The 21,985-nt window shown below is 38.7% G+C and overlaps 2 protein-coding genes and 1 long non-coding RNA gene across 6 annotated transcripts; 1 reads left to right on the forward strand and 2 right to left on the reverse strand.

The window, feature by feature from the left end:
* Positions 1-1,671: 1,671 nt before the first annotated feature.
* On the reverse strand, positions 1,672-8,757 carry LOC124398159 (SWI/SNF-related matrix-associated actin-dependent regulator of chromatin subfamily B member 1-A). Of its 4 annotated transcripts, none has more exons than XM_046868224.1 (10): positions 8,602-8,757; positions 7,725-7,836; positions 7,292-7,421; positions 7,045-7,182; positions 5,648-5,775; positions 5,397-5,563; positions 4,934-5,124; positions 2,638-2,649; positions 1,986-2,117; positions 1,672-1,873 (listed from the first exon to the last, which is right to left on the reverse strand). In XM_046868224.1, exons 1-10 carry the CDS (start codon positions 8,683-8,685, stop codon positions 1,834-1,836), a joined length of 1,134 nt encoding a protein of 377 aa, XP_046724180.1. In that variant the 5' UTR covers positions 8,686-8,757; the 3' UTR covers positions 1,672-1,833. The 4 variants fall into 4 exon arrangements, with proteins under 4 accessions (XP_046724180.1, XP_046724182.1, XP_046724181.1 ...); XM_046868226.1 differs by having other exon boundaries at positions 7,292-7,400; positions 8,602-8,756; XM_046868225.1 differs by lacking the exon at positions 2,638-2,649.
* On the forward strand, positions 7,848-10,749 carry LOC124398161. The gene is made up of 4 exons (XR_006928023.1): positions 7,848-8,254; positions 9,261-9,334; positions 9,430-9,537; positions 10,637-10,749. It is a non-coding gene; the product is annotated as an uncharacterized LOC124398161 (long non-coding RNA).
* On the reverse strand, positions 10,026-17,244 carry entpd2b (ectonucleoside triphosphate diphosphohydrolase 2b). Its single transcript, XM_046868223.1, has 9 exons — positions 16,940-17,244; positions 14,761-14,878; positions 13,501-13,651; positions 13,269-13,428; positions 12,936-13,163; positions 12,461-12,730; positions 12,230-12,349; positions 10,903-11,037; positions 10,026-10,809 (listed from the first exon to the last, which is right to left on the reverse strand). Exons 1-9 carry the CDS (start codon positions 17,054-17,056, stop codon positions 10,618-10,620), a joined length of 1,491 nt encoding a protein of 496 aa, XP_046724179.1. The 5' UTR covers positions 17,057-17,244; the 3' UTR covers positions 10,026-10,617.
* Positions 17,245-21,985: the final 4,741 nt, after the last annotated feature.

Here is a 21,985-nt window from a genome sequence, read left to right on the forward strand (position 1 = left end):
AACCTCCACTCTCCTACACGTCTCCTTTCCCTGCTGTCTCTGTAGACGTCTTCCTCCTCTCCTTCTCTTCATTCGGCCAACAGTAGCCAAATTTTCACCAGTACCCTGTTGGCCAACGATACCTGTGGCGGTCGTTGGAAACCAGGGCCTCGACCGATCCGGTATGAAATTCTTATTTGTGATCCGCATATCTGGCTGGGTTACCAATGTAAATGAAGAATGACACGAAATTGTCTTCCAGGAAACCAGGAATTTTTTTGAGCATCATCAAACAGTTAAATGAATATACACGCAACATGGTGCATTTTACCTGAAGAACATCTCTGAAACAATGTACTTTTTATTTATTTTATAAAAGCCAAAACATAAAGAAGCAAAGACTGTTTTTTTCCCATTCGATCAACGTGTGTGAAGTCCTAAAGACCCTCCCTGTCTAAAAATGTCTCATTAGCCCCCGAGACTCCTTCAAAAAAGGTCATATCTAACAGAAGAACCGGTGAAGTGTCCATCATACCAGTCCCTGCACACGGTCTTACTATAGAAATAAGAACATAATAAATTAATTTAAAAAATACTATTTCATCTTTCTGTTAGTAACTGGCTTACAGGTTCTCTCTGTATCCATCTATCCATCCATCCAGGTTTTGTCTTTCTTTCTATCCATCCTTTGAGTTTGTCTTTTTCTTTTCTTCCAGATTGTCTTCTTTCCACCATTCCCTTGTAGATTCTCTCTTTCCTTCCAGATGTTGTCTTTCTTGCCACCATTTCTTTCTTTCTTTCTAACATTGCCTTCTAGTCTCTTTTTTTCTTTCCACTGTTCCCTTCTAGACTCTTTCTTTCCACCATTCCCTTCAAGGCTTTTTTTTCCTTCCAGATTTAGTCTTTCTTTCTTTCTTTCCAACGTTCCTCCTAATTCTCTCTTTATTTTCCTCATTCCTTTTTCTTTCTTTCTTTGTAATATCTTCTAGACATTTTCTTTAATTTTGTTCTCCCTCATTCCACCATTCCTCGTGTCCCCTATCTATCCATCCAACCAGGTTGTCTTTATTTTCTTTCCTTCCTTCAAGTGTCTTTCTTTCCACCATTCCCTTCTAGAGTCTTTCTCTTCCTTCCAGATGTTATCCTTCTTGCCACCATTTCTCTTTCTTTCTAAACATTGCCTTCTAGTCTCCTCCTTTCTTCCTTCCAGATTTTTCTTTCCACTATCCCTTTCTAGACTTTTTCTTTTTTCCTCAAGATTGTCTTTTCTTTACACCATTCCCTTTTCTTTCTTTCCTAACTTCCCTCCTGATATTCTCTTTTACCATTCCCACTTTTCTTTCTTTCTTTGTAATATTCCTTTCTAGGTTCTCATTATTTTTTTCATTTTGTTGTCCTTCCTTTCACCATGCCATTCTTTTTCTTTGACATCTAACAGAAGAGTCTGTGGTACTACTGCAACATCAGTCCCTGCTCTAGTTGTTTTCTATAGAAATAAGAATATAATGCTATAATGTGATAATCTGTGGTTTCTCTGGCAGAGGAAATTAATCTGCACTTTTCATCTAATCATTTTGGGAATTCAAAACACTTCAAAGGAACTACATATTGAAATCATGTAGGTAAATTCTTTAGAAGTAACAGCACAATAATTCCAGTGTAGACGAACGCTCAAAAATATAAGAACCATCATATTAGTAATAGTTTATTTTATTTAAAAAGGAAAAAAAAGGAAAAAAAAGGAAAGAAAGCAAGTCTAATGCACAGTACGCCTTAGCACAAAGTCAGAAATGTCCCAGTGATGACAGGCAGATCCAGCGGCTCTCTCGAGGTCGAGGCCGTAACGCTCCGTCTCTACCAGGCCGGCGCCGTGTTGGCAAGCCGCCGCATGCGCCTGGGAACACAAACACAGAAAGATCTAAAACGGCACGATAAACATAAATCATATCTGCACAAACGTCATGAGATTTCCACACACTCCGTTGCTTCCTCGCTCTCCATCTCACCTTGTGTTTCTGTCCTGATCTCTGATCTTCTTTTCCATCTCTGCGTCCGTCAGCGTTTCCAGAAGGGGGCACCACTGATCGGCATCGCCCGTGTTCCGGATGGCGATCTCTACAGTCGGCAAGGGGTTCTCACTGCGGAAAAGAACGAGACCGCGGTCACGGGAAAGTCAGCACAGGCATCATAACTGCATGTTGGAGGAAATGATATTCCCACTGGTCAACCTTAAGGCATAGTGGTGAAGATCTGCAGAGATACTTTTAGATTATTAATTATTATTATTATTATTATTATTAATAATAATCAGTACAATTAATAGTGAATTATCAAACTTTCTATATACTCAATTTGATGCAACATGCAGGAAATAGCAATAAACTCAAATATATAATGAAATCTATTAAACAAATCGTTCAACCAAATATAAATATAAATATATTGCTATAAAAGAGATTTTGTATTGCACTGGTGTCCTGATTAAAAAAAATTAAAAAAAAGACTGTCAGAAAGTTTTAGGAACGAGCCCTGCAAAAATTCAATATCAAAAAAAGAAGAGATGAGGGTACTCAGCTTCCCGGGGCATGAAGGTGGAATTGGGGGTAAACGTGGGGGTAAGGAGGGAGAGAAGGTCAAGAAATTTTGAAGTATATTGACCTGAAATCAGACCTATTGGAACAGACAGTGGGAGAAGCAAACAATTAGAAGATTATAGCAAAGCAAAAAAAGCAATGATGTTAAAAAAAAAAAAAAAACAAAACAGATGTTAAGTTGCATCCATTTGAGAACCTGTTCGAAATATATGTTTCGAAAAAAATTTGACCCCCGAACCCACCAATAACAGCAGTGTACATCACGAACAAATCGGCTCTCGAATGCATACAACTTATAGCTTTTTTTAAATTATGACGTTAATATTAATGAGAATAAGCAAAAGCCACTAAAAAAATAACATCACTGTTGCCTGGGCTTTTCTTTCTACAGAACATTAATCATACATCAAACAAAATTTATAAATTAATGAAAAAAAAGGTACATTATATAACATTCCCCCCTAACAAAAAAAAAAAGAAAAGAAAAAAAAGCAGAAGCAATGTGATGGTACATGCAGAATGTTAACAAAAATATAGCACTCTATTAAAGTAATCAGCTGCGGGAAAAAACAACAACGAAAATAGCACATGTTAGTGTAACTCTTCCCATTATATATATATATATATATATATATATATATATATATATATATATATATATATATATATATATATATATATATATATATATATATATGAGGGAAAGCGTTTAAAAATAAATAAATAAATGTTTACAAAAAAATATAACATCCTGGGTGTAACACGGCTGTGATGATTATTCAATTTCATTAGCATAAGTAAAAGAAAAAAAAATATTTTATTTGAAAAATGATGAGTTTGTGAAATTTCCCCCTGGAATGACTGATCAATCAATTAATCTGTTTATCTTTGACATAAGAACATGTGCCTGCTGAATTCACAGAATCTGCTACTCCGTACCCTTTTGCCGAATGATGTTTAAAATGTTTTATTTAGCAGATTAGCGGCGACGGCGTAGCTTCAATCGGTTAATGCGATATGATAATTACTACTTAATTCACTACATTATTTAATATTGTCTGATTCTTTTAGTGTTTGATCATTTCGGAAAAAAATCCACGCTTATAAATATCGTTACCGTAGTAACAGACTTTACTATTCTTAACAGGATGTGTGCGAGTTCAACAATTCAGGACACTAACAGACAGTATAATCAGAACACGGTACAGTTCTTCGATTCGAGGCACAAAAAGAAAGGCATGATGGATCAAAACAAGGTAGCACTGACGTCTGCTGACATGGACTGTGTTCATCCTAGTTGTTTTGGGATCGTGACTCGTGACTGACGTTGTTACATCGCAGCAAAGGCACATGCGATATATAATATAAATAAATCACATTAAGGTCTTAAACGTTCCGCTGCCTCGCTATAAAGTTTAAAAGCGTCTATGGAATCAATTACGGAGTGCTGCATCGGCACGTCTGATCCCTCACGCATCATAAATCAAGATATGGAAAAAATTCTTTCTGCTCACAATGAGGTTACAGCTATAAACTCGGGGCGAAAAATAAATAAATAAAATTGTTTCATCCGAGGCTTAAACAGGAGTTCAGTAGAGTTTACATTAAAATAAATAGACATTTCTTTTGACTTCTAACATTTTCGGAGGACGTTCTGGTGAAGCCTGGCTATAAAAAATAATAAATAAAAAGGGTTTAACTGGTGTCTGAATCTAATCATATAGGGCTCGGGGTCTTTTTGTGAGGATCTGAATAAAATACATGTACACACTGAAGATTCTCAGATTACAGACCTGATGCTATTTTGATCAAATGCATATCTAAAGGCATCGATCATTACAGGAGACCTACAGACCCCCAAACATCACTTTAATGTCGCGCCGAAATTTCCCTGTATCGGAAAAATTACGGTGTACCGTTACACCACTAGAGGGCGATGATCTTTCTTGCTGTATTTTTACCGTTTTCAATAACTCGTAAATAGCGAATAGCCAACTGCTGACGTGTCATGTGTCGATCCTATGTATGGAAGAAAATTATATAAAAAGAAATAATAAAACTTGCTAACTTTACAGCAAAAACTATAACCGTGATATGATTTTCCGTGTACTGGCTATTTATATTCATATTATTCATGCAAATATCGTTATTTATTGCATAGATCAAACTTACCAACCTGTACTAAAATTTTGCTACTACTGAACTTCAGGTTGGATGTAAACTGTATTTTGTTGCCTTGTACTGAAACATGTGCAATGATGTAGGAGATAAACTAAGCTTCATGGTATAAAGCTCTTCAGTGACCCGTTTCATTGCCCATATTCTTGTATTAGATCTAGTCGAAGAACCGCGCCACTCACCTGAAGGCGTACGTCCTCTGATGCCAGCTGAGCTGGCCGCGGATGCTATAGGCGATGGTGGTGACAAACTCTCCTCCGAGGCCGAGCTCAGAGCACAGCTTCAGTGCAAACGTTTCTGGAGAGTTCTCCTTTTCGGACATGTCCCACTCAAACTGGTCCACCAGGGAAATGTTTCCCACGTGGATGTTCAGCTAGCAATGCAAACGTTAAGTATGTGACGTTTAAGATTACAGAAAGAACTTCAAACTCAAGCTTTATGGATATTAAACTCCAACTGCATCTGTGTGTGTGTGTGTGTGTTCATGCATCAGTATACACTGACCACAGATCAGGCATATCAGTATGACCACCTGCCTAATGTTGTGTCGGTTTCCCGTTTGCCGCCAAAACAGTCCAGACCCGTTGAGCGTCAACAGCATAAACATCTTCAGCAATTTGTCGGATCAGGGTGTGTGTGCTGTACCTTGATGATGACTCTCTGATCCGTCTGTTCGTCCAGAATGCTGTCGGTTGGGTAGGACTCGATCTGCTGCCGGATGGCCGAGGCGATGGCTGGGACGAACGTCAGTGGGTTCAGGTCCAAATCGTCACACAGTATCTCTGCAAACATCTCTGGCGTCATCAGCTTCTCTGGAATAAACATTAATGCAAGGATTCATCAATAATTATGCAGCAAACGTATCATTGTTTCCCCCTAACATTTTGTAAAACTACCATTCATGTTCCAGGTGAAGGCGTCTCTGAGCTTCTGGCCGTCTATCTCCATGTCCAATCGGATTGGAACCAGAACCTCTGTCTGTGAGGCGTTTTCATGTATTACCGCTGGGTCGTGGTCATCAAAACTGCAAATGAAGAGGAAGGGAAAAGCCATGGCCATGAGGAAAAGAAGAATAGACACATAACTTTAAATATTTTGACATCATGCTCTTTAAAAGGAAAAACAAAAACACAGAAGAAAAAAAACCCGGGAGTCTTTGGTTTGTTAGTAAAAACAGCCCAGATGAAAGAAAATGCATATTTGTTTTAGGACAATGTCTCTGACAAACTCTGACAAAAATACTGGGTTGAAAGTTCATTACAAAATTAATGAGACAAAATAAAAAAATGGGAATGTTATTATCTTTGGAAATCTTCTTTAACACAAAAACAAACATATGAGGATACAAATAACTTTCCGGCTGAGTAAAGATTTCTGGTGCGCTGTCATCACCACAGAGTGGGAGTCGAGAAGAAAGCCGAGTGGCATTACTCTGAACACAAACACAGCCAAGACAAAGACATAAACAAGAACCAACGCCGGGACAAAGTCGGCGATGTTCTCATACAGTGCCCTAGTCTGGATTCAGCCTCGATGACATCACCAGCTTTGTTTTTCCTCTGACCATATTTAAGGGATTATTGACTGAATTGTTGACTAATTATATGTGCATGACCTGCAAAGGAGAACCAAGTCTATGGTTTAGTTTTTATAAACTAATTATTCTTCCTGTTATTGATAAATACTAATGCTGGAAGAATTCGGCTATTCTAGCAATAGTTTTTCCGGCTTCCAGTCTGCTGCCAATACGAGAGCGGCCTCTAGAGGCGAATCACTGACACCACATGCTGTTTGTACAGTTTAATTACAGTTACATACAGTTTAATTTATTTTTTTATTATTTTGCAATAAACTTTTACTATTTAACATGGAGTGTTTTGTTTGTTTTTTATTATCCATTTTAAAAACCATCGCTTTATTAATTGATTATCAGCAAGTAATATCCAACCTAGCGATCGTTATCAGTGAAATCCGGTGAACTGCCACAATATTATAATATAATTATAAGTTCAAATCTCTCGAATATTTCGAAGGCACGAGCAAACCCACGCTGCCGGTTCCCGTAACTGTGGCAGCTGGGGCGTGGCCGAGCGGCGGTTTGTGAATGGAGGGCGGGTCCGGGAGCAGATAGGCAGGGGATTGTCTCACCTGAAGTTAATGTAACCTAATGATTGTTCTCTTTTTCAAGTGATTGGAGGGTGCATTTAAGGAGGAGTGTGTGTGTGTGTGTGTGTGTGTGTTAGTTAGTGTTAAATCTAGAAGCTAATAGTGTTGTAATGGGGACGTGTCTCACCACAAGGGAAAGGTCCTTTTCTTGTCGCGTCCCATACGGTTTCGGTTGATGGTGGTGGAGCAAGGCACAGCGTCCAAGTGGTGGGAACTGTTGGGAAGCGTGGGGACCCACTGACTGTTCCTCTTGGCCTTCTGCTCCCTGGTTGTGTCATAAGACAAGACAGAGAACATATCGCGAGATCGCCTGTTAATAAAAAAAGAATTGCACAACGTGAAGGAATTTGTGCTGTAAGCAGTCGGATCTTTACCTGAGGTAGGCTGGAGGTTCTGTGCTGATGGACACTGCCTTGTACTTCTCATCGTTACCCTCGAAGATCTCTTCGCACTCAGACGCCTTCAGCAGAGTCACACTGGTGGCTAAAGTTGTGTAACCATGATCTAACACAGAATAAAACACTGCACAAAGTGCTGTCCAGAAGCAGGACTAGAAGCGCTTACAGGAGTTTGAGCATGCATTCACGAGGCTGCCAGATTACTAGTAGGTTTATGGTCTGCGTATCTTCCTTTCAAAACACAACTCCAGCTGATTGTGGGTGAAAACTGTATGTTTTGTATAAATCCTTCAATCTATCTACCTCATTTAAACAGAAGATAGGCAGAACGTTTTCAACTGCTTTCTGGACTGCGAGGTAAACGTTTAAAAAGGTGACCGTTCGACACAATGGCCAGCGAATCACTTACCGTGTGACGACGCCGCAATCTTTTTCCTCTCCTCTACCGAAGCGAGTCTGCGCCACAGCGACGGGTACCTTTTATACAACGACCCTCTGAACATACGCAGATAATTTCCAACCTGCACAAAGCAAAAGTCATATCATTGTCACGGACGGTCGTGAGACACCAAATCCTGCAGGAAAGACAACGAGACAGAGGAATAGATCAAGCCTCAATCAGGATGCGGTGATATAAAAGCTTGATCTCTGCATGTAGGGAACGATGCAGCGGCACTTTAGTGGGTCCACCTTTCTCATTCCCTAGTGCTTATACACTATCCACGTTCTCACCATCATCTCAGACACTTTTTGTTGTTTGTTGTTACGAACAACAATACAATAGGATCATGTAAAATACCAGTGCAACTGCACCTGGGATGTCCTCCGTGTGACGTCACCGAGCGACACAACCGCTCACTTCTCATAGGAATAACCAACATTTCGGCCCAACCAACGAATTATCACCTGAATAGCCTAAACAATGGAAATCTACTTCAGGTAAAACCGATATCATGTCCCAGGAGGTAGTTTCTGTAAACCATGAGGGCCTTCTAAAGAATAGCAGCAGATCACAAACTGGGATTCTGTCTTTGAAACCACTTCGTGAAATTCAGTAATAGCATATTAAAAAGAACAAGTAAATAAAAATAAAAGTAAATAAACTGCTCCTCATATATTCCTCCATTCATTGTGGACGCGTCTGAGGCACCATCCGAACTAGCATGCTAGCTAGCTAGCTAAGCAGCAACACATTCACAATAGCGGGATGTTCTCCACAAAACAGTCCGAAACAACACATTTCATTCACAACGCGTGTGAGTTACCTCAGAAAAACAAAAACGTACCTCTGAACCTATCATGTAAAAATCGCCATCTTCTTCAAGCTGGAATTTAATCGGCTTTTGGCCGAATGTTTTACTCAACGCCATCTTTAGCGGACACAATACAGTACACTGCGCATGCGCGGTACGACAAGCAGTGGGAAGCGATGCGGCGCAACGAGGATTATCGACGATCCCGATAGTTTTAAAGGGTTTACGATAACAATGCGAGCAGTTGTTAAAATTGGAAAAAAAACCCCACCATATACGTGTTATTCATCTTTAAAAAATGGACTGAACCTTATATGAGATGTTTTTCAATCGATTATGATTTCCACAGAGAAAGAAATCTATATTACTAAGTTTCTATACTATAAATATGCATTCAAAATAAAGGTCAAATACATTTAAAATAGATGTAGAACACAATACAGTACATTTAATCGACTTGAAACACATTCCATGTCACCTGTCCCCATATAATATTATTTCCTTATATTATTTTCTGAATTTATACATTATAACATGTCTGAATGCTTCTTTATGTAGATCGCTTGTGCTGTACTATTCAAACACATTCCTTCAATGCAATCCAGAATATTCTACATAAGATATTCTGAATTTCTTGATAACAATAATAATAAGAAAAATAAACATTTTTGTACACTGATTTTTTTCCTCAGTGATACCGTGATGCTGAAGATCAGTTAGAAGGTACACCTGTATTTCCCATAAAGTAAAATAAAAAAAATAAAAGGTGTGTATAGATTTTAAGTATATTTAACCTCCTCGTGCATTTCAGCATGCATTATATTCTCATTATGTTTTCTAATTCTGTGTTATTTTCTGCAGTGGTGGACGATGCAGATGCAGATGCCTAAATCCGTCACTGCCAAGAAAACCAGTTTAAAACAGAGCGCACGCTCTAACCTGATTGGTTGCTTGCTGCGTGCTTGACCGGTTACGTTTTTATTCACTCATTAATAAAAAGGAACGATTGATTTCCTGAAATGTAGTCAAAAGTAAGATGTTTGACTTTGAAATGCAGTGAAGTTCAAGTAAAAATCTCACCAAACGCAAATACTCAGTGAAGCAACTTACGACTTAAGTAAAGTTCATACATGCGAAAAAAAAAACCTAGTTAAGTACAATAACGAATTACATTCACTTTTACTTTTTTTTTACATTGACTTTGTTATCGTCCACTACTGATTTTCTGTCATTAATTCTACTGATTCTAAACCCCTGTTATGTATTTGAGAATAAAATGCAGACACAAAAACAAATTAAAAAAAATTCTCGGTTTCAATGTTGAAAACAAAAAAATGAAAAAGGTCTTTATTCACCAATCTGAAATAAAAATGTTGGTAATAAAATCCTTGATTTAAAATTTTATTCTATAAAAAAAAAAATTAAAATGAAAAAATATAAATCAATTACAACTAATGTTGAATTAGTTAATTATTTTTATTAGCCCTCATATTAACTGATTTATTTTTAGACACATTTCTAGACGAAATTCCTTCAAGGAACAGCATCTTGAATATAAAACCATTTCAGAATATTACATGATTTGCAATTCCTACTTGAAATTGAAATCTGAGTAGGGACTCAGAATAAAGAACTATAATCAATAAAGTTAGGTGTTAATCGCACACGCGTGCAACCTGATATTTCAATTTAATATTGTTGTACAATTTTTATTATGTCATTAAAAATATAAATAAATTCTTATGGTTTGGTGATATATTTTTTGTCTGCTGAGGAAAAAAAAGTCTTATAAAAGGCAAATCCTCAAAAAAAAAAATTAAAGGAATAAATCAGAATTACAGATTCGGCTCTTTTGTGTTGGAAATGTTGTCTGTTTTCTACAAATTGAATTCCATAGGAATTAATCAAAACTCTTCCTGCCTTTTTATAGACCAAAGCAAGTAGCTTTTAAAATGACTAGTTAGCTGTTAGTGGGTTTGCTTTTACTATGCGGTTAGAAAGTTTGATTCCCAGTTTCCATCATGTCCCTGCACTGGTCATGATTCGACATCATTCCTTCTTTCGGCAGACTTGGAAAACAATGAAGATGAGCATGCTGCTGATGAGGAGCGCTAGAAGAAGCAGGAGAGAGATCCAGGCTCCGGGATGCAGGGCTCGTCTCAAATGTACACTCTCTTCGGGTAACATATTGCTCATGCTTAACATGTAACCCAATGACCAGCCCAGAGAAGAGTCCCCAGCCTGGTAACAACCATGGGCAAATGATTAAATAATGAATATTAATTAAAAAAATAATAATAAAAGAGGAAGTAATGGGAGAAATAGAATGTTCACCTTTTTCTGAAAGGAAACTCTGGGGAAGGAGTGATTATCGAAGTGGAAGCCCTTCAGTAAAAGTACCTGGATGTACGCAGTAAGTGCGCAGTAGTCTCTCAGGTACGACTTCTGCTCTGGAAAATCTTCTGACATCTAACATGAAGAGCACATTTAGCTTTTATTTATTTAACCAGCTCAGATCAGAGACACTTGAAAGAGACAGGTCTTATTTCATGTTTAAAAAAAAGGTGTGACTAAAGGCAGTGTTATACCAGCTAGTGAGCAAACACAGTGAATGATTAATAAATTCAGTCTAATCTCTCAGAGATCACAGGTAACAAAAGGTAAATCAAAAATTACCACAGCGCAGTTGAATTCTCAAATAAAAGCAGCTCTGAAAGTTTCACATCAACATACTCATTTAAACTGGATCTTTTCTGCAACCCATTCACAGGGGATTGTATGGTGGATTCTCTACATAAACAGATGCTTAAATGGTAAAGCTATACGTTTCCATCAAGTTAGGATCTTCAGGACTCCTGTAACATTTGGCAAATGCTCTTATCCTTAGCAACTTACATTTATCTAATTTATACAATGGCTTGGTATGGCTGGGATTTAAACTCAGGACCTTCTGATCCAAAGCCCAGTGCCTTAACCAATAAGCTCCCAAATTTTTTTATTTAATAAGATCCCAGACATGTATACAACTTTTCAGGGTTAACAGACTTTCTCAAAGCCACAGCACTTAATCATCACTAATCACAATTCATCGCCATTAGGGGGCGCCACAGTGGATCATCTGTCTCCATACCTCCTGTCCTCTACATCTGCCTCTTTCAACCCAACTACCTACATGTCTTCCTTCACCACATCCATGAACCTCCTCCTTGGCCTTCCTCTTTTCCTCCTTCCTGGTGTCTCCATCCTCAGCATTCTCCTACTGATATACCCCATGTCCCTCCTCTGCACATGTCCAAACCATCTCAATCTCGCCTCCCTTACCTTGTCTCCAAAACGTTTCGCGTGCGCTGCCCCTCTAATAAACTCGTTTATAATCCTGTCCATCGTCGTCACTCCCAATGAACATCTCAACATCTTCAGCTCTGCTACCTCCAGCTCCACCTCCTGTCTTTTACTCAATGCCACTGTCTCTAAACCATACTACATCTCAGGTCTCACCACCGTCCTACAAATGCTGAACCTTAACTGCTCAGTTGTGTATAAGATAATTGATAAAAGTCGACAAGGACATCTGCTAAAAAATCCAGACCACCCCATCACTTGTTACCTAAAACATCAAGTCAATAATAGCCATCACTTATATACTCTGAGATACTGGTACCTTCAGGAGGGTCATGTTACACACAGCCTGAGCGGCCTGTTGGAGCTGTACCGGGGTGCTGATGTAAATGCCTGTGCTCTTCTTCAGAAAGCTGTGTGTGAAGAAAAAAGCCGAAAAAGCCTAAAAGAACAAAGCAAAAATGATAGGTTTAGATAATTTAACTGGCGTCCAGGTGTTTCTATTAAAGTGTATATTAAATATTTCGAATAGTATCACCACCACATTCTGTACCATGAAGCCGCCACTGGTGTTTGGATGAAAGACACCATCGAAGGAGCACTGAGAGAACGAACAGTTCTGAAAGGAGAAGATCTCAGATACGTTCCCCAGACAGTGCTGGTAGCTGCCTGTGCCTTGGATCATCACCAGTGTCTCAGGCGTGTATAATGCAGGACGCTGGGATTTAATGCAAGGCGAATCAAACACTTGTAGCAGGTTAAGAGTTTCTCTGTGGTCTGAAGGGTAGCATGGATGGTGCACAGCGCCTGTGTTGTCCTGGGTCTAGAAGAAAAAAACAATATAATTGATGGCAAGAGCATAATTTACAGAAATCCAGAGACAAATCTGGATCCCTCACAGGCAAATCAGAGGTGAGTGAGAAAGTACCCTGGATTTGGAAAGAAAGCAGTCTCAATAAACTAAAAAGTCAATCAATCCATTATACAGGTTTAGGAGAGAAGTAAGTGTATTAAAATGCTCCTTGTACCATAATCAGGTGGACCAGGAGCCGACGCAGAAACTCATTTGTTCCGTAGCACAGGTAGCTGTGTGTGTACAGAGAATAATCCTGGCCATAAAGACGTAATGTCATGCTGTTCTCCAAGTCCTCCACTTCTTCCTGGATGGCAAATGTGATCTGAGTGGACGCTCCACCTAAGTCCAGTGCTCCAACTGTTGGTCTGCCTGGGTTTAACCACTGGCCTACAAAGCCATACTGATGGAGAAACAAAAATTCTATGCAAAAACCACTAGGGGGCACTGCTCGATAGAACATAATGATAGAAAAGAGCTAAGGAAGAAAATCTGCTGAATGAGATACCTTGATGAAGTTTTCTAGCAGATAATTGGCAGTGACCCATCCATATGCTCCCTCTTCCTTCCCACTCAAGATTTTCACACCTTGAAATTTAAAAGGGAAGGATTTGATTGTTTGGGCCACTTCCTGAAGAACTTGAATTGACTTCTCAGGGCTGGAGATGCTGAAATAAAAAAGAAACCCAGCTCTAACATCTATTCCAACAAAGAACAATGTGGTTGTCATTTATACACACTTCATGAGCCTCATGCCTGCCGTAGCTCCCAGGTACACAGGTGTGAGATGATGGCGTGCTTGGGGAACGTCCATCATGGCTTGTTTGAGACATGCTTCCAGACTGCGGCCTGCAGCCCCCTGCTGACCAGCATAGCTAGAAATTCCACCTCCTTCAAAACAAACATGGAAGAACAAAATAGGAAAGGTTTCATTAATACAGTGATGAAGAGATGTGGAAAAAGTTCATATTGAACATTTCTACACACACACACACACACACACACACACACACACGCATATGGCCAAAGGTTTATGGACACGTGCAGTCAGCATTCCAATTCATCCTAAAGGTGTAGCAGGCCACTCAAGATCTTCCACTTCAACCCACACAGTATCTTCATGGAACTGGCATAGTTCTGGAACGCTGGAACAGGTTTGGTCTCCTAGTTCAAGTGAAGGAAACATCCAAAGACATCCTATGTGCCTCCAACTTTGTGGTAGCAGTTTGGTTCAAAAATCCCACCTCATGTTGTGCCCCACCTTGTGAAGATTTCAGACTCCAAGATGATCCCAAGCCATTTAGAGATGTTCCAGCTCCAGATGAATCCCAATTCATGTAGATTTCAGACATTTGAGAACTTTGAGAATACTCCAAATAACATTCTACATGTGCTGTTTCTCCATCATTGAACATTTAAAGGCCCAGGCATGGAGGAGATGTTGAATCAATAATCTCAGATGTTGCTCAGGAGCTCCTGGTTACACTAAAACTTACCTTATAAGACTGTAGAAAGGATATTACTCTTAATCACAGACTCACGATATTTCTTCATCTCTGGTGTTTGTAATGATTTATAATCACACTCTTAATAATAATAATAATAATTCATTACATTTATATAGCGCTTTTCTGCAGCACTCAAAGTGCTTTACATATGAAAGGGGGGATTCTCCTCAACCACCACCACTCTTGATGTCACCCAAGTGAGGACGGGTTCACTTTTAAGTCTGGTTCCTCTTAAGGTTCCTTCCTGCTTGCTCATCAGGGTTAAATCAGGGTTTAATAGTTGTGAACATAGCTCTATAAATCTTACATTCTGTAAAGATGCTTTGAGATGATGTCCAGAAATAAAATACAATTCAACTGAATTGAAAAGCATCACATATGGCTGTAAAAAAGCAGGTGTCCAAAACATTTGGCCCAAAGTCTCTTTGGAAAAGGGCACCTGCCACATTCCATAAATGTGAATATAATATGATACAGTACGTCTTCTCTGACCTTTCACCTTGCACTCGGTGTGTTGGGTTACCACGCCCGTGCCGTTCTGCTTGTCCGCCGGCCATCTGTACACGTACATGGTCGTGTGAGAGGATCCAGCATCCAGTATGACTCCATACTGTCAGAGGGCAAGAAACAGAGAGTGTGTTCATATTCAGTTATTCGTTGTAATGATGCTCATAAGTCACATATTATGGCATTTATGCTTTGGCATAATATTCAAAAATACATCACACAATGTTTTTATGATAAACAATAAATGGCCTTGTTTTTGTCATGACAGATATCATTCATCCACCCATCTATCCATCTATCCATCCATTCATCCATCCATCCATCCATTCACTCACTCATTCATCCATCCACTCATTCATCCATCCATCCATCCATCCATCCATCCATCCATCCATCCATCCATCCATCCACTCATTCATCCATCCATCCATCCATTCACTCACTCATTCATCCATCCACTCATTCATCCATCCATCCATCCATCCATCCATCCACCAATCCATCCATCCATCCATCCATCCATCCATCCATCCATCCATCAATCCATCCATCCACTCATCCATCCATCCATCCATCCATCCATCATCCATCCATCCATCCATCCATCCACCAATCCATCCATCCATCCATCATTCATCCATCCATCCATCCATCCATCCATCCATCCACCAATCCATCCATCCATCCATCCATCCATCCATCCATCCATCCATCCATCCACTCATCCATCCATCCATCCATCCATCCATCCACCCATCCATCCATCCACTCATCCACTCATCCATCCATCCACTTATCCACTCATCCATCCATCCATCCATCCATCCATCCATCCATCCATCCATTCACTCATCCATCCATCCATCCATCCATCCATCCATCCATCCATCCATCCAATCCATCCATCCACTTATCCATCCATCCACTCATCCATCCATCCACTTATCCATCCATCCATCCATCCATCCATCCATCCATCCATCCATCCATCCATCCATCCATCCATCCACTTAACCCTTCCATCCATTCATCCATCCACCCATCCATCCATTCATTTATTATTTTTTTTCTTTCTTTCTGAATTTTTATTATTTCTTTCAGTTCATTTCAATTAATTTTAATTCAGTTTAATTTAATTTTGAGAGCCATATCTTCGTGGAGCTTGCTTTGTGCACAAGGGTATCAACATCGACATCACCTAGTCAGGTAAAGGAAAAATCTAAAGCTAATACAAGCTAGCACATCCCACAAGTGTGTGCCTTCAGCTTTTAACAGTTTTGAAGAAGTAGATCTGGCAGAAAATTGTCCCAATACTTTTGCCCACACAGTGTAGATGTTTCACATAGATGCAAGACAGATGTAGCAGATGCACTGGGACTGGGATGGACAGCTGTACTCCTTCAGGAGATTTTCAACGGAAATACCATCGCCAGGATTTTGGGAATCTTTTCTGCATGCTGCTAAAAGCTGATTTTCTCAACACTGTATAAATGAATACTTTGTTCAGTTCCCAGATTTATGGCAGAACCACTTTTTCCATGTTTTTCCCCCTTTTTCATTTCTTCTATCAAACTCGTTTTTAATGTTAATCGTGTCCGTATGATGTTAACAGAAAGTCAGTTTAGCTCTGGATTTATACATTTAGCAAGTGTTTCTTAAACCTTAAAATCAGTGTGAAAGTAATAAAACTAATCACGTCTGAACGAGGCTAATGCACACATACAATAGTGCATGTTGCATAAAAAAAACAAAAAACAAAAAAAAGGAAAATCATTTGGAAAAAAAAGCTTAAGAGACATAAACGTGTAAATTAAAGACATAAATATCTATAATATTATTTTTAATTATTATATATTATTATTTCCATTCATAAGAAATATCAAAAGTTTTTTTAATAATGATAGGATTAACAAAAATATGGTTTATTGCCTTATAGGAAATAATCAATAATTAATATGATTATCAAGGAACTTGAATATTAGTGAGAAAGTTATTGAAAGGTTATTAGTTCGACTGAAATATTTATGCATGAAGGACAGAAGGAAATCTAATATCTATATCTATATCTATATCTATATCTATATATATATATATATATATATATATATATATATATATATATATATATATATAAGGAGATATAAAGTGCTATGTTCTGATTTACCATAGATTGTGGAGGGTCCTGGATCTCCTCCACATGCACAGTGAGAAGAAGCAGAGCCACAGCAGAGAAGAGCAGAAACGCAGGCGAGGCGACGATCCAACTGTGCCGTTTGTCCATTTTGTCTCCGTACAAACTCACAATTGGGACCTGGACTGATCTTAATGCTGCACCATGCACTGCCTCGCTATTCAAGTGCAATGACTGTTACATTAGACGGCCTGGGCTGAGTTTCCCAAAAGCATCGTAGCACAAAGATCATTGTGGGAATGGTAGAGCGAGCATCACATAGAACTCTTTCTCTCTCTTTCTTTCTCTCTCTCTCTCTCTCTCTCTCTCTCTCTCTCTCTCTCTCTCTCTCTCTCTCTCTTTCTCTCTCTCTCTCTCTCTCTTTCTCTCTCTCTCTCTCTCTCTCTCTCTCTCTCTCTCTCTCTCTTTCTCTCTCTCTCTTCTCTCTCTCTCTCTCTCTCTCTCTCTCTCTCTCTCTTTCTCTCTCTCTCTCTCTCTCTCTCTCTCTCTCTTTCTCTCTCTCTCTCTCTCTCTCTCTCTCTCTCTCTCTCTCTCTCTCTCCCCTCCCTCTAATTTAGTTTAGATAATATAAAAATTCCAATGTTTTTTCTGAAATCTTTGATCAGTAAAGAAAGTCAGAGTAAACTAGATCAGATTAGAATAATAGTAACAAAAAATAATACATTTAAGAATATATATATATATATATATTGGTACATTTTGAAACAATTTGTTTACATTTTTATTTTGCAGAATGTAGATATTTTGTATGTCCTTCAAATTCTGTAAATTTTTAACCGCCAAATCCGATGTAACTATAGATACTAGCTCTAGTCTATATACATTATTTGGTCAAAAATTTGTGGACACCTCACCATAAGATTGGTATGTGCTTCATTTTGAACATCTCATCCCATATTTAGTCACCGTCTTCTAAAAAGCCTAGGGTGCAGTCAGCGTTCCAATTCATCATGTTCAATAGTGTTGAGGTAAGAGCTCCTATAGCAGCATATTTAAAGCAAATCCTGCTGACTGACATGCTGGAACATGTCTCCTAGTTCAAGTAAAGGGAAGATGTCATGCTACGGCTTTCAAATACGTCCTATACAATTGTGTGCCTCCTACTTTCTGCTAACAGGTTAGGGAAGAACCACATATGGCTGAACAAATCAGATGTCCCAATATTGATTTCCATGAGGTTTTTAGAAGGTAGAAGGAAACCAGAGCACCAGGGCTGTGCGATGGCACAAATCTTTAAAAAACAAGCGGTTATTAAAATGAACTGACCAAACAACATGCAATTTCTCGTTCATGGAACTCAATTAACCAATTAATCACACCATCTTTTGTGTGGAAGCAACTTCTTTTAATGTTGTTTAGCCATCAAACAAGCCTGAACAATGGAAGGGTTATAACCAATAAAGTCTGTTTGTTTTCAGGTGGAGCTGAATGCACATTTGAAGAGCTTTTTTTCCCATGATGTGTTGTGCTCTGTGCACTTTCTGCACGTTCTCTATTGCTGGTGTAAGCTTTTTAGAGACATCTGTTTCGCTGATATTTAAAACATTTTTTTCAAGAATACAAAATTGAAATGTGCAAGTCGATAGATTCTATGGAAATGAGCAAGATTTTTAAAAACCCAGCTGTTGTTCTGTCAGCTTTAACATCACAGAGCTTTGTAAAGGCTCTAATAATCAAAGGTTATTAAATTGTTCGATAAATACCTGTAAAAAACAATACCCTCCTATCTGAATAGGGCTAAAGCTGATGCACAACAGAAATGTAGGCCAGATGATGCCTGCCAGAAAAATGAAGCTAGAATGAAAATCAAGGGTCAATATTCAATTATACATGTTGTATAATATGTTGTCTTTGTTTTTCTGACCCTAAAACCTCAAAAACAAGTTGCTAAAAGAGCTGAAGGCAACTGTAGCACTCCTATTTTTGATTTGCTCGTTTCTGTTTGCAGTCTGAAGGACAAACGTATGATTCTGATTAAATGTCCTGTATTTTGTGACATTTTTTTCTACAAAATTTGCAACAGTCTGAAATGTCCGAATCTGATCAGATACTGTTCTTGCAGAGTCATGGAACAGGCTGTAAAAAAAAAGGCCCCTGGATTATCCATCCAATAAAATACCTCCACTGTTTTAAAGAGTGACTTGATGGTGGTTGGAATGAATCCAAGGTCTAAGCTGTTCTTGTTTGGCACAGTGTGTGCTGGTGTGTGTGTGTGTGTGCCAAGCTCCCATGCTCGGTGTATTCAGGCATCTTGATTTCCACTGCTTTTGCACCAAAGTAAAGACAGATTCCTTAGAAGAGAGCGGTTTTTATTCCAAGCATGAGCTGTTTTACTCCCACTGATCCATTCAGCTACGCACAAACCATTAGCAAGACTTCCACCACACTGCAACATGGGTTCAATAAGACTAGAATAGTTTCTGCTTTTGAGTATCTTCGGTTAGGGAAGTTCACCTCTGTGCTTTTCTTTATATTTTGTGTTGTGCATTGTGTGTTTTCATGGCTGTCTGTATCCTACCTTGACCTCGAACATCTTGGGAAAGACAAAATCCATGAACTAAAAAAATGTATAAATATGGTATTTTATTTATGAATTATTGAACAAGATCACATTTTAAAAACATCCAGAAAACATTTGCATTTTCTTGCGAACATCACTTCCCTCTTGTGGTTGCTATTAGGCAGAAAGTTCAATCCAAAGGCAGAGTTTGTAATATGGTCATTACAGTTATGGTCATATGGTCACAACAACATTAACTCTTAAATAATTCATATGGTTTAATTAAATACGATTATATACATTTATATTCTCTATACAATTATATAATTTAATGATAATACATTCTTAAATAATGGGCGTGGCCTTATAAAGAATGACCTCGCCCTATTCCATTTACAGAACACAAGGGTCCACTAAATATTCCACTCATATTCTTTTGACACTGGACCCAACCTGCAGTCTGGTGTCCAGACCAGATCATTCACAAGCCAGCAGCATCATCAAAACATTAAAAACCCTTTCATAAAACGATATTTCGCCAAGGCACTTAATTCAGTTCTGGTGGCTTGTAGTGGCGCAGGATCTTAGTATGACACATTATTTTGGTTTATTCCTTCAACTTATCTTCTGTCTGTATCTCACAAGCTTTAATCCACACAATGCAAGCAAATCTGAGAGATTACACTACCACAATAACTACGCTGAGTAAATGATTATTATAAACATGCTGAACATCACTAGGCCGTCTTGCATTTGCATTTTTAAGTTTGAAGACATTTTAGAACCCGAGTGTGTGCTTTAGAATCATTTCCTCATCGGTGTCTGAATACAGATTCGCTGGTGAGATCTTCATCTTCATAGCACAGGTGCCAAACAAAGATGCACTGGTAGTTCCAGAACAGCAGGAGCCCCATGGATACCAGAGCCAGCATAGCGAGAAAAGTCACAATCAACAGCTTACTGAAACAAAAGGAATGTTGTGTCGCATGATCGCTACTAACTGCACGTTCCACATCAGCCTGAGGACTAAAACAATTCCACAGATACTTTTTCAGCCAGCTTGTGTGAGGAGACGAGACAGGTGCTGGCAGGCATTGCTCATTTTCTCCCATCATTATAGCTTTCAAATGAAAGGTAATCTGAAGACCTTTCAACCTGAGAACACACAACATTTTTGTTAAAATTACATCGTTTGTACCCCAGGGTTGTTATATTCTCAAATCTGATTGGTCAGGAGGTGTTAATAAAAAAACAAAAAACAAAGGTTCATATTAATGTACTTTACAATTAATGCATTATTGTTTCTACCATAAAATCCATGCATCAGATTCTAGTAACACACCTCAAACTGTAATTGAGCATGTCTAAAGATTGGGCCTCTATTCTCTAAAATTGGAAGTGTGGAAGAAGGAATCAAAGAATTTCGAGATAAAGGTCATTGTGGGTTTAATCTTTATCCAAATGCTACCTCATTATTGCCTCAATAATTTGGATAAATCAATTTGTCCAAAGATGAATTTGTGCTGTTGTAGTCATGTGTTGAAACAACAAACCCCCCAAAACCTAAATAAAATCATTAAATAAATAATTCCAAAACCAAGATCAATAATGGAGTTGCTTGAACCCTTCACCCTTCTGTCAAGGCTTTGATCTTCATTTTGGAATGTGTTTGAGTTCATTCAGGCGTTATTAAACTCAGGCACTAATGAGGCCTGGGGTGCAGTCGGTGTTCCAGTACGTCCCAAAGGTGCTGACTGGGGTTGAGTTCAGAGCTTTGTGCAGACCAGTAAATATTTTCAAATCCAATCCTAACTCATCACATCTTTACGAAGCTTGCTTTGTGTACAGCGGCATTGTTATGATGGCGCGAGTTTGGGTTAAGTCCCTTTAGTTTCACTTCAAGACAATCATTTTTTTTTTAAACAACTGGGTGTTTCTTTGTGTGAATCAACAGCATGAATAAGACCAACAGAGGATGGTCAGGTGTCTACATATTTTTTTGCGTAGAAATGTATTAAATCAAGAATCTTTAGGACTGTTTGAAAGTCATTTTTATTTTGACCCTATGGCCTTGTCACTTCCTTTGTCATGCTTTCTACTTTTTCTTAAGCTGTGCCTTTACCCTGAGTCAGAACTACTCTGAACTTGCTCCAGTGTTATTCTGCTCCTGCAATACGCTGGAAAATTTAAACTTGCGAAACACAATTAAATGCAATGCAGAGCAACACAACTCCTCCGTGTTTAATTAGGCAATCCTGCCTCAATGCAATCGTATGTGTAAGTCTATTTTAGTGTCGTCTCTTAATCCTGTCCAGTGCAATACAGAGACAGAAAATGGTCCTTCAGAAACTCCTTTAGCGGTTCTTTAAACATATCATTTAAACATATCATTTGCAATCACAGTCCTGGCTCTTTTTCAAATCTAATCACCAAAACACACAATGCAACCAGTACGCTACTTTTGGAAGTGTCGCTTCCATTCTTCATATTCATCTCTAATAATCAGTCATGGTACCAGA

Source organism: Silurus meridionalis, chromosome 15 (assembly GCF_014805685.1).
Source record: "Silurus meridionalis isolate SWU-2019-XX chromosome 15, ASM1480568v1, whole genome shotgun sequence".
Lineage (NCBI taxonomy): Eukaryota > Metazoa > Chordata > Actinopteri > Siluriformes > Siluridae > Silurus > Silurus meridionalis.

Bases quoted from the DNA above. Each gene is read 5' to 3' on its own strand.
- LOC124398159 (XM_046868224.1), bottom strand. From the start codon at position 8,685: ATGGCGTTGAGTAAAACATTCGGCCAAAAGCCGATTAAATTCCAGCTT. The intron at 7,837-8,601 runs GTACGTTTTTGT...TGCTTTGTGCAG, and splicing joins TTTACATGATAGGTTCAGAG to GTTGGAAATTATCTGCGTAT. The intron at 5,125-5,396 runs GTACAGCACACA...TTGCATTGCTAG, and splicing joins ATCAGAGAGTCATCATCAAG to CTGAACATCCACGTGGGAAA.
- entpd2b (XM_046868223.1), bottom strand. From the start codon at position 17,056: ATGGACAAACGGCACAGTTGGATCGTCGCCTCGCCTGCGTTTCTGCTC. The intron at 13,652-14,760 runs GTCAGAGAAGAC...TTTGTTTTGAAG, and splicing joins CACCGAGTGCAAGGTGAAAG to GAGGTGGAATTTCTAGCTAT. The intron at 12,350-12,460 runs GTACAGAATGTG...TTGTTCTTTTAG, and splicing joins ACACCAGTGGCGGCTTCATG to GCTTTTTCGGCTTTTTTCTT.